At 40.0% G+C, this 13,220-nt stretch overlaps 1 protein-coding gene across 1 annotated transcript in view; it reads left to right on the forward strand.

Annotated features, from left to right (window-relative positions):
• The first annotated feature begins 261 nt into the window (after positions 1–261).
• LOC103364559 (arf-GAP with coiled-coil, ANK repeat and PH domain-containing protein 2) overlaps positions 262–13,220 on the forward strand; it is a 53,995-nt gene continuing 41,036 nt past the window's right edge. Inside the window, exon 1 of the mRNA XM_008291710.1 lies at positions 262–665. Within this exon, the coding sequence (XP_008289932.1) occupies positions 613–665 (53 nt within the window). The 5' untranslated portion in view covers positions 262–612. The remainder of the gene's footprint in view (positions 666–13,220) is intronic.

Consider the following 13,220-nt stretch of genomic DNA (forward strand, 5'->3'; position numbering starts at 1 on the left):
AAATATATATTTGAAGAGAAAATTGCTACCCAAATTTATACGTAAGTAACGCTTTAATTAAAAGTGGAAAATCATGTCACTTATTTAGAGAACATTGAATGGGGTCAAACTGGGGGGTTAATAAGTCGTGATGCCTCATTATTGATGTGTAGGTGACACATCTTTTCCACGCGCTCCTGGAGGCGGGGCACATGCGCACTGGCCGCCGCTCCGTCCGTCCCCCTCCATAGACGATCTGTGAGCGGACCGTAGTATTCGCTCTGGAGAAAAGCTGCTCTCCCGCTGGCTGCTATGACCGAGCTACCGGACGGCACTTTCTGTTTTCAGCACTGACCGCTGCCTTGGAAGAAAAAACACTTTTTTTGCGGCATTTTTTGGCAACCGTACATTCAGCATACCGTCGTTTATGGTTGCATTCCCGCGACTTTTTAATCGTAGCTGCTGGCCTCCGGGGCTAGCTGGCTAGCCGAGCGGTGACAGAGTGGAGCCAGCTGGTCGGACGCAGACACAGGGACGTTAGCAAACAAGCTAATTAGCCAGAAAGACTGAGCCTGGATTACTGTGTTTAATCAAAGACAGCGCAGCTCTGCGGCTTTACTCACTGCGGCAAAAATGAAGATAACTGTGGATTTCGAGGAGTGTTTGAAGGACTCCCCGCGGTTCAGGTGAGTGTTGACAGCCGGGCTTTTTTTTTTTTTCTTTTTTGTCCCGTTTAGTTTTTATTTATTCGTCCCGGGGTAAAAGTCTCCAGCTAGCCGCTTGCTAACCCACGCCAATCAGCAGTAAGTAGCTAGCTGTTTGTTGCCTGCTACTTTTCTATTTTTGTCCCTAAGAAAGCTGGGCCCAGCCTGGTGGGGCAAGAAACCAAACACAAACTCACTGAGCCCTGTGGTGAGCACAAATGTGCAGGAGAAGGCTGCTCCAGTGACTGTTTTCTGTACATAAATTATGTAAAGAAAGGAAATTATATTAAATATGAATGAAGGAAATTACAGTCTTTGCTAGTAGCCTTGACTGGCATGATAGTGTATAGTACTGTGTCCTGTTCTGGCAACTAAGCATTGATTTTGGTTTATTTTTCTGAATTTAGCACCATATATTAGATTGTACTGCACTTTCTCACTTACCCAGAATTATACATTATTGTCAGCAGGGCACATGAATTACAACAACATTTTTTATTTATTATCAGTTTTCTTTCTTTGAAAATGTCAGGGGAAAAAAAAGCCTATCACCATTTCCCAAAACCCAGATCCACATATTCAAATTACTCCTGTTGTCCAACCAGAAATCCACAACTCAGGGCATTTATTACTAAATATAGATTAAATTATTTGCTTTTTGAAAATATTCACATTTCTCAAATCAACAACTTTAGTGCTTTTTTGCCTATATGATTACTGATTATCAATAATGTGTTTGCTGATCCACTGATTATTCCAGTTTTCCCACCAACACAGTAGCTAAACATCCTAAACCTCACCATCAGCGCTGGTCAGCTGCTTGATGTTCATGTGATGTATTCCTGTCATTACTGACATCTTCTCTCACAACCTCTTTTTTTCACCCTTACGTTCGTTTTTCATTGTGAACTTTTTACCTCATCAAGCCGAAAAGTTGTGTAAAATGTTTGCTCTCGACTCCCTCCTTGCATTTTCCCGTGTTTTGAGAAAGCATCTCCCTCCTTCCTCCTCAGCCCCCGCGCTCTCTGCTGCTGCTGCTGCAACATCCTCTCACACAGAAATGAGGAACAGATGTTAGAAAGTTGTTTGCAGAAGACTTGGACTTTTTTTTTTTTTATATCAGAGCATATCCTTCAGGATCATATTTAAGGAGGCTGAACAAACGGAAACATCCCAGTCAGTTGAGTGATTTAACACTCCATAACCAGAATAACTGCCCTGCTGTTGCTGTTGTAAATTAACTTTGTGTAGCCGAGTGGTGGCCCGTATTTTTTACGTGTATTTCCTAAAAGTGTGGCAGGTGGTCGGTGTGCTTGGTGTTATTCGAACACGCTGTCTAGTGTGAAGCTTCTTTGTGTCCTTCCACTTTTGCAGCATCACTATCATCACACACACTTTTAGCGGATGTCAGGTACCACAGCGCTGAGTCACTGCAGACAGTCTGAAGTTGTCTGTATCAGTGATGTACAGTTCTGAAACAGAGATAGGAAACTACTTCAGTCAGACCACATATGCTGCGTTGAACATTTCTTGTTCCCTTGAAACTGATACCTTCAACCAATGCTTTGGTTAAAGCCTAAGTTTATATGTGACACATCCCAGGGTGGATTTTCCAACAGAACTTCAAATGATGCCTTCTTTCCTATTTAGTTATTTGTATTCAAGGCCTCCCGGATTATTAATAAGTAAATCCAAAGCATGCCGTCATTGGCCTGCGCCAAATCCTTTGTTGAATTTGTGAAATTTTCAAACATCAACACCAACTTTGTCAACCAAATGGGCATGCCAGCTCAGTTCTTTCTGGTACGACTACTGCTGCTCTTATTAAAAGACCCCGCACTGCTGGTCCTGCTTAATTGGATCTGTTTTGTGCTTGTGTGCAGATGCTACATGACTGACACTTCTCTGACAGCCTGTGACTCATCTGCACCTGTTAGAAGTGACAGCTTTACTTTATCATTGCTATTGGCTCATTAAGTTGAGAGATTAGGGCCTTTAAAAACACCTATTTGCAGTGACAAATGCATAAAGTTTGGGTGAGATTGTTATCACCGATTTGTTCAGTTAATTAGCTGCTTGACATCTGTAATTGAGTTTTCTAAATGTAGACTCGGACTATGTTAAGGTTCATGGGAGTCATAAGAGTCATGGGATATTATTGAAGGAACTCTTTGCTATGTTCCCTATTTGTAGACTAAAGGATCAATTAATCCCTTTAAATGGTCCGTTAAGCTATAGTTAGAAAGATCATCAATCCATTTATGCAGTGGTTTACATTTTCTCTACAAACTTACTATTATACTATATTGTTGAAATGCTACGACTGCTTTCTGACAGCCAAGTCGATGTTGATTAATCCTCTCTGGCAGAAAATATATGCGCCAAAATCTTTGCATCTAACCGAGGTTTCCTTACACAGCTTGTTCTTGGAGGAGAAAGTCATTCTGTAAACTGTATGTCCAACTTATTCTGCCTCGAAATGGATGTGAGAGAAAGCTGACATTTCATTTGTGGATGGAAAAATCAGAGCAAGACCACGATATCATAGCTGATAATAAACATGACGATTTTATGAACAGATGTGTAATATAGAAAGTACCACTCTACAAAACCAGTCCCAGTGGAATAAAACATAATGGATAAATGCACCTCCAGAATATCAGCATTGCAAACGCCCTCTAGTCCGTGTTTAACTAAATTGCGGTCAGAAGTCCAGCTAAGCATATAGCCCCGTCTCCGTCTATATTTTAGCGACCGTTGCCCCTTTGGGAGTGTCATCTGTCAGCACTTCCGGACTTAAACTCCGCTGTAGATTCATCACCGGTTCGTAGCTGTCAGACACGGTCGCAGCAGAGTTTTCCACTTCGAACACCACAGTTTTACTCTCATTTTTCCAACCCCCACTAGTTGTGTTTGGCCAGAGAAGACGACAGCGGGAGAGAAAGAGAGAATGGATGAAAACATGGAATATACACCAGTAATAGAGCAGCTCTCACTTGCCCAACATCTGTTTCCATTTTGGTGTTTGCTTTCAACTTTGTGCCAGAGAATATGGAGCCCCCAAATGTAGAGAGGGTTGTTTTTAAGTGGTAATTTGGCACATCCCACATATTTTTTTTTTTTTTTTTACTCTCATCCTCATTTTAGTTGGGAAACTGTCTTTGGTCATAAACCATGCTTACAGCCCAGAGGAGACGATGCACTAGTGCAAAAATTATGTATTTTTGGCACTAAACCCTAGTAGCCTAGTTTCCACTTGAGAATAGACATTGGACTTGGCCTCGAGAGCTTTCCTGGCCCCTCTTCAAGTATGATAGTTGAAAATTCCCTTCAGAGTGCTGTGGCTTTTCTCCCCACATGTATAAGAACAAATGTTTTACATATTTTATATGTCTTTCCATCCTGCAGGGTCTCCAAGAAAACCAACATCTGTAATGTGTTTTTTTCGTGCCAAATTAGCTATGTGTTGTTTGTATTAGTAGCTTAAGACCCATAATAAAGACGGTCATTTTGGACTAAATTCCCGTCCAGCTGAGCAGAACATCTGTGAAGCTGAAGTGTGACAATATCAGCTCTAAATGGAGCACACAGGAAAGCAAGAGATTGGACTAGGATGGATATATTTTCAAATCTAGTAGACGTTAATTGCCCAGAAGTGAGCTAATTTCTGTAATTAGCAGCAACGTTTCTCCCTTGTCTTAATCATTATACGGCGATTGCACACAGCTCATTGGTTTTGCTGATTCTGAGCTTGGAAGAGTGCCATCCTATGAAGTCACTGGTCCAACATCGTCTGTTGCAGTTTCCCCTGAGTCACTGACAGCAGCTGTAGAGGCAACACATCACTGACAGACTTCTCTCACACAGAACCCAGAGCCCGACGACGAGCTGCTCATACGCCCTGATTAGTTTCCCATGGGAGCCCAGCTGAAGGCTGATTAGCATGCTGGGCTTGTTGTCGTTTGCTTTAATTGAGCTGTGGTCCATTTCATTTTAGTGGTGATAAATAAAGTCAATTAACAGTTAATGTAATGTGATGACTGTGTGCAGAACTCTAGCGGTGCAGTATTTCACAAAATACTGAGCCATAAATACCAGAAACTTGATATGCATTCACTTTTAAGTAAAGAAAATGACATTTACTTTTTGATTGAAGCCGTTAGAAGGAGTTGTATTAATTAGCCGATGTGCAGGATATTACTCAACTATTTAGATGATTTGTTAAGTATTTTTAAAAATCAAAAACATTGTCTGTTTCCAGCTTTTATGAAATATTTGTCTGTTTTTTATTAGTTATTTAGCTTTGACATCTGAACATTTCCTCTTGGATTTTTGAATTGCAAGTGGGCTTTTTCTCAGAATATATTTTCAAAATCAATAATTAAATATACATAGTTATAGCCGTCCCAAGTATTTACTCCTGTTTGTATTTTCCCACCTACAGGGTAAAGGAGTGACAACATTAGCACGTTAGCCTGTCAGCCACATTGATTTCTCAACCTTTGCTGTAGAAACTCTCACCCACTCCTCAGTCTGCGTGTTTCCTTCCTGCAACTTTGACACAGAAAAATCCGAGGATGTGCTCTAATTGCAAAACTGGCCTCAATTAATCATTACAACACCAAGCAGAATTTCCCAAAGCTTGTAAGCGTTTATCTTTAAGTAATGACTTCATCTTGTTGATGCTGTTGAAGCATCTAATGGTGGGATTTGCCGTAGCAGGACCCCCCCTCCGATGTTACCACTGCGCCACTCTCTAACAATTACAGGATCTACGTCACGGCCCTGACGCTCACCCCATTCTTCACGTTTCCATCCACAGTAGCAGATTCAAAGTGTTGAACTGTTATTCCCCACCGGTGGAATAAACCCTTATCGTGCCCATTGGTCAGTTTTCGTGGCAGACTGTAACTTCAAAAAAACAACAAAGCAAACACCACATGTCCTCTTCTTCCTGTATCTTAAAACGTTATTAGCCACAGAAGCACCAAAGGGAAGAAGAGACGAGAGAACACTGCGGGACACTATAGGAAAAAAATAATTGGAAAACATCAAAGGAGACTTGTAGTGCAGAGCTGCTCAACTGTCAGACGTATCTGAATTGGATTAGTTATAGTAATTTTGAAGTCAGCTTGCTCAAGGCTAACTGTGAAGTTTGCAGCTGTTTTGGAAAATATAAATACAGGATACGACTCAATGTTAAGTTGTGCAATTTGGGACTAAACAGTTCAGATCTTTCACCAATAATTATTGTCATTATTACCTAATCTGCCCATTACTCCTTTAATGAGTCGGTGGTGAGAAATGCCATTCAGAATTAATGATGTCTTCATTTGGCTTTCAGTTTATAACCTACTGCTACCAAAAGAAAAGAGCAGAACAACAAACCAGATTAGCTCGATGTTCGTGCTTGGAAAGTGCAGATTCATTTTCTGACACACTAATGTCTTATGTAATTCATCTTCAGCTAATTGTTTCATGTCTGTATGACAATCATAATAGATACGGTCGTCCTCAAATGTATTCATACCGTCCCATTAAAGAAAAGGCAAAATTTGCAATAGTCACTCAAATAACTAGAAACTGAAAAAAGTAATAATAAATAAAAAATTTGCTTAAATTGTAATTTAGTGAAATAACACATTGTTTTTGAATTGTGGCTGAAAAGAATAATTTAAAAATAAAAATAAGTGTCCAGGACAAATTAGAGCACTTTGCTGATGAGCCGTGAAATCCAAACACCTGTCAACAGGTGCAGAAGTCTGATTGGGAGTTACAGGAAACACTTGATTGCAGTGATTGGCTCAAAGGGTTGTTCAACAAAGTATTAGTTTACGGGTCCCATCATGCTTGTTTGTTTGTTTTTTTTATTTTATTTAAAAAAAAAAAAAAATTCTGTTGAACAACATTTCAAAAGCAACGTCATGATTTTCATTACATTTTTATTTATTATTACTTTCATCAACTTCAGCTTATTTCAGTCGCAGCTGTTTTTTCCTTCTTTAATGGGAGGGTATGAATACATTTGAGGACGACTGAGGCTGTTCAGATATTGTCGGTTACACCAGATTTCCAGCCAAACCAGGAAACTTCAGAGCGCGTCTCTATTAGAAAATGTCCTCCAATTAGAAGCGAACTAAAAATACGTGAGGAGCAGATGGACTTGGAGTGTCGGCTTATGTCTTTGAAGTGCCGAGGCCTGTGCCACGGGTCCCATAGAAGACTCCATTGTGCTGGCAGCGTGGATGACAAACCTGTTCAGCTACCTCACTTCTGCATGCAGAGCGCGCACAAGGCTGCTGGACGGCTGCCAGCAGCCACACAGAGCTCCAGAGGCGACACTCTTTGTTTTGTGTGGTCACTGAATCACTGCAGAAGAATTAGGTGTCTCCGTTTTTATAGAAGATATTACGATGCAGTCCGGTCTTTGATCAGTGCTCGTAGAATAGGGACGAGTAGCACAGTGAGAATCCAGAGTTTTGTTAGTGTTGGTTGGTTGTTGGCAGAGTTTTTGTCACCCACTGCTACAATAACACAGTTTTATGTCGGTGTTTACTCAAAGTAACTGCACCAACTTTATCCATTATTTTGACAATATAGAAACTATAACGAAAATAGAAAATAAGCTTATGTAACCAAGTCAATTGATTGTATGCTGGTATAAAAATGTAAATAAAAGAGAGTGAGGGTTTAGGAAATGTGCTGTAACATCATAAGATACTGACATTTATTATAATATTATAGTACAAAACTCAGAACCATCTGTATTTACTATTATAACCCCAGCAGAAGACTTCTCCTCTTGTGGACCTCTGTCTGGCCTATGCTGTGGATCAGTGTCCTTTTGCGTGCTCTTGGTCAGCATCAAGAGAACCAGGACCCAAACATTCCCCCAGTGATGCTGAATTGGCCTCTTTCTCACTGATGTGGTTTACAAGGCAGGCTTTTTTTTTTCTTTTTTTTTTTTCTTCCCTTCGTCGTCTTCATGGGCTGCAGTCTCTCTTATACCACACGTCTGTCTTTATTTAGCCACGGCTTCACCCTCACACCCAAACAGCACTTAAACCAGGATGTCTTAGTTCCCTAATTTATATTGTTTCATGTAGTGAAAAAGCTAGTAATCATACGTTTCTGTTTCCTTTTGCTTTTCTACTGGAATGTATTCCTTCCAGCATAACTTTTTTGTCACTCAGGGAGTCTTCTCTAGGCTGTAAAGGTCAACAAATGTGGTGGATATGATTTTTCTTGGTGCCGAATGAGTAAAACCAGACACTGTGTAGTCATGGTTGGAGTTGCTCACATGAACTCTGAACATTTACTATCATCACACAGATTCTTTGACAGTTAAGTAGACGTAGAAACACAAAAAGCAGGGTTTGTTTCTTAGAAATACACTAAATGATTGAGATATTTTCTTTATGAAATACTAACAAAATGTGAATATTTCTGGTTTTCTTAGTTCTCTATGAAAGCAGATTGGGTAGCTTTGAGTGTTGGAAGAAACAAGCAGTATGAAGACCTTGGGTGCTGAGTTGCGTTGTAGTAAACAGACGATACCACAACACAATGTGATTTCTGATTTCCGTGTATTCTGACAATAACAAATGATAAAGAAAACCCAACATGTAAAATAGAGCACCAAACTGCAGCGGCTCAGTCTCATGGGCCAGCCACAAACTATAGAAACACTTGTGAATATGATGAAAATGTTAAATCCGGGCTGCAAAGTGGCTCGGTGGTTAGCACCGTTGCCCCGCAGCAAGCATTTTGGTGAGGAAACCGGGATCTTTCTGCGTGGAGTCTCCATGTTCTCCCTGTGCAGCGTGGGTTCTCTCCGGATTCTCTGACTTCCTCCCACAGTCCAAGAACATGTTGAGGTTAATTGGTGATTCTAAATTGTCTGTAGGTGTGAATGTGAGTGTGCTTGGTTGTCTGTCTCTAAGTGTAGCCCTGTGATAGACTGGTGACCTGTCCAGGGTGTCCCCTGCCTTCACCCTGAGTCAGCTGGGATAGACTCCAGCCCCCCATGACCCTATTGAGGACTAAGCGGTGTATAGATAATGGATGGATGTTAAATCCCAATGTATTTTTTTCGTCGCCCTCTGGAGCCCTGTTGACGGTCCATTGCTATCAAACTCAAAGTACAACTCTGTCTAAACCCCATCCTTATGGGGTCCATGTCACATTTAATTGTCTAACCGAAAAACCATTGCAATATACGGGGGATGAAAAAACAACATTCCCGTGTCTGATAACACCACAACACATCCAAAATAAAAGCTGCACCAAAGATGCTACCAAACACTTGAGGAGGCCCCATGTGCCGTTTGTTCTGTTGGAATTCATTGTAGTGAGATTGTTCTCTCAGTGCATTCTCCACTCAAGTTCATTTTCTTGTCTGCTTTGACAGCAGCTGCAGCTCCTTCTTTCTCCTCCATTGATGCCAGATATCATATCTGGTTTAGACAGAATCCTTTTGCGCAGAAAGCACAATACCTGCCTCACCTTGTCTCCTTATCACTTAGTCTATGTCATGCCTCATGTGGGCTGTTTCAAGCTTATTGACGCCATAAAGCAATGTTGCGTTCACATTGTATACTGAAGATGTGGAATAATATCTGAGTGTTATAGAAAGACATGAGCTGCCGAATTTCCTTACATTCTTTGGTACTCGTTTAAGAAATGGATTTCCTTGGAAGTTGGAGAATTGTGTGATGGCTGTTATTTTCTGAGGCATTCAGTTCTGAGAGCGTTCACATAAGCTCTTGTCTGACTGGCAGGATCCTGAAGGCGCTTTTTCTCAGCAATCAGAAGACTTCCCCACTTTCTACATTTTGTATTTCCCCCAAATTTCGCTGACTTAATACTCTGCTCTTACATTAGACTTCTACATTGCCTATTCCCATCGCAGGTCAGTGATGTTGCACTGTGGTATTATTATGTAAACCAAGATGTGAGTTCTTAAATGTATACAACACAAACTCTTCAGGTACAATCCTCTCAGTGCTCTCACTTGTTTGTACTCTTCATAAAGTGCAGGTGATTTCCTTCTGTATTTGCTTCATTGTATGAACTTTGCTGTGTAAATACTGCAGCAACAATGCCCTGGTTTGACCTGCAGAGTCATAGCAGGCTCAGATGCTTGAGTGAAGATAAAAAGTGAGGCCTAGTCCTGCTTGACTGATGCAGAGGTGTTCATGTGTGCAAGGAAAGTTGATTTGTACAGCACCTTTTAACATTAAGCTAGTAGAAAGTGCTTTACATAAAACAAAGGTTGTTAGGGTGAAAGACACATGAAGAGGACAATATAAATAATAAGCGAAACACAACAACAAAAAAAGATAAAGAATAGACATATTAAACTGGAGAATACAAATTCCAGTGTCGTGCGCTGTGCTGTTTAACTGCCACAGATTATGAGCTGTCATATCTACTTGCTCTTTGCTCAGGCAGTCCTGGGTGAAGTCCCAACAATGCCACTCTTAATCCTGCAAATTACTGATGATCTAACAACTTTCACTGCTTTCTAGAAAATAGAAGGAAAAAATAGGACACCCTAAATGTCAAGTTTGTGTCACACTGTGAGTTTTTGCATGCTGCTATAACCCCCACAATAATCCTTGGGCCCCATTTGGGAACCATCTGCTGAAACCAGCTATTCAGTTTGGCATCGGCCACCGATGGAAAGAGTGTTGCTCAGCAGTCAGTATATCAGTCTCAGTTGAAATGGCTCGGCTGAAGACTGCCAGTGTTTTTCTCTGAAGTTTGTCGCTCTTTGTCTTCCTTCCCTCTGTTTGTGCCGTGCATATATACTGTAGGATGTTTCCTGAGTCAAAGAGATGTGTGTGTTGGAATTAAAAGTTCTCTCCTGCTTTCTCGCTGTGCTCATTTTCCAGACTCAGCCTGGACACACTCCAAGGTCAGAGCTGTGAGGCAATAGCCCAGATTTTCATTTTGCTAGGACCCCTCCTTTTCTGATCCTCTGTCAGCACTTTCACAAGTTCAACCTACAGGCTCGAGTTTCAAGATTAGAAGGAAATGATCTTGTTCTTGTGGTTGCATAGAGAGCCTGAGTGACAGACTGTCTGACAAACGATTTGAGTTTGATCTTCAAGGCTTATTTTTCTATTTGTTATTTCCAGGAAAAACAGGTCAAATGCACCTGATTTTTTTTTTTTCAGGTCAACCTGCCTTCAATTTAATCATGTTTAATGTATTTCATATGTGAGAGCTGGCTGCTAAATGCGACCTGCTGCTTTTCCCTGAGCAGAGAGGTCACGTGTCTGTTATGAAGACTTGGCAGGTCCAGGATAGATATCAGATAACTTAAGATAATCTGCTAACTATTATTTGATTGATCGGCAAATATATTATTGTGATGGGGTAATACCAAGGTAATAATCGATTCCACTTTGTTTGTTTTAAAAGTTACAACCAAGTCTTTACAAAAGGACTAATTTAGGTCATGTTTTTAGCCTTTTTTTTTTTTTCTAGTTGCTGGTAATGTTGGTGAGTCAGTGATTGGGGGTTTTACTCACTACATCTCTACCAGCCACATGCTCTGTGTTTAAATATAGAAGTATATAAGAACAGGTCTAATCCTCTTGAAGTCAGACACTAGAGCCTGTCAGCAGGATAGTCATGATTCTGGGTGATTCATCAAAGAAATTAACTTTGCCTGTAGCGACGGGTACCGTGTTCTTTAGCTTCTGACCGGGGTTAATGTCTTGCGTGAAAGAGGCAAGCTCCTTTATTGCTTGTGACCCTGTTTCTGCCCTCCTGTCTACTTAAGTCCTCGGCTCATTCTGCTTTGTTTGGGTTGCAGTCAAAATCTCATAAGAAAGAGCACTATGCTGTTGCCGAGCTGAAAGCCTTTCGCTTAGACAAGATTTATTGAATTATGAAGTGCTTTATGAAGATATGAAAAAATATTAAAGTGATGCCAGTTCATTCTGTTTGGGTTTATGTTTAATAATCAAAGTGTATGAAATGAGTGAAGTTTCTTTTGCTATATAGCACTGGGCTGGTACTTAACACATTTAGCTGAATAAGGCTTATGTCAGATTCTGAAGGCTCAACAACTTGGTTTTGGCATCCCTACAATTTAACTTACTGAGTAATGGATTTACTGCTTTGACATGTTGTTTTTTTCTTAGATAAATTAGACTTAGCAGCAAGCTACTTACTTCTCCATGTAGCACAGCAAGCAACTTTAGATCTGTTGACTTTTTTTTTAGGACTGGGTTTTGTAAAAAACAAAAAAAACAAAACAAAACAAAAAAACAACAAATATGCCAATACAGTGTCTGAGATTCAGTATGCAGGATAAATATAAATTATAAAAATAATGATGTATAGGTGAATCCTTAATAAGCAACGGAGCCAGAAGAAATGTGTTATAAAAATGGTTGGATACGATAAGTAAAAATCTGGCAAATACATGTAAAATAATTATATTTTTTACTTGATTTAAATACAGTAAAAAAAAGTGTGAACAGCCTTCGATCTGTACAGATTTTTGACGTAGACGTTATGGACAGTTTTGGTCTGTCACTTGCTAATGATGATTTTACTAGATATTAACAATTCAGCAATTTCCCTGAGGTTTCCACCAAAGGGATCAATAAAGTTCTATTCTATTCTATTCTATTCTATTCTATTCTATTCTATATTATGTGTAATTTCACAAAACAAGAAAAATCTATAAAAGAACACCTAAACAAATGATTTACATGATTAAAAGGGTTTAATATACATATTGTTTTTGCAAATGTGTGTTAAAGTAGTTTTTTGCTCATTCAAGTACAATAAATATAGTGGGGTTAAAGTTTTGTCTTTTTTTTTTTTTTAGGGTTAGTGTGAAAATTAATACTTTTTCTGTGATTTACGAGCTATCATCTCTAATTTAACTGAACAGTATAAAGTGTTAAGAAAACTACAGTTAACAACTGTTAAAAACGTAGATGTTTTCCAGTGTAGCATCTCTAGTTGTAAGTTCCCGGCGAGCTCGGCCGGCTTTTTGTTTTCCTCTGAGAGTGACCAGATGTTGACGGCTGAGACCATATGGAAGAACAAACAGCTGCAGGGGGTTTGGGGAATGCCATCCGCTGCTACTGCAGGGTGACAGTCTTAATCCCTGGGCTTCAGACTGACACATGGCACACTCACAGCACTGAATGATAATTTGTGAGTTTTTCCTTGAATAGAGGAATTGCTTTTATGTTTGAGCATCACGCTAATCTGCCGTGATTTACACTGAGGGCAGCCGCAAAATTGGCCTGAAATCGGGATAATTAGTTTTACAAGGAACAAATGGAGAAGATGAGAGCTCCAGACGCATTATTAGACGTACACCAGTCTAGCGTCACTGTTTTCTCAAAAACAAACGGGCGTTTTTGATTATTATTGCTGCTAAACTGTCATAAATGTAAAGCATGCATGATTTAAAAGCCACATCTGAGCTGCAGTAACTGATGATACGTGGCTCATAGAGAGAGAGAACAAAGAATAAAGTAATACTGTCACGGATTCACTTTA

The sequence above is a fragment of the Stegastes partitus genome, unplaced genomic scaffold (genome assembly GCF_000690725.1).
Source record: "Stegastes partitus isolate 25-593 unplaced genomic scaffold, Stegastes_partitus-1.0.2 Scaffold756, whole genome shotgun sequence".
Lineage (NCBI taxonomy): Eukaryota > Metazoa > Chordata > Actinopteri > Pomacentridae > Stegastes > Stegastes partitus.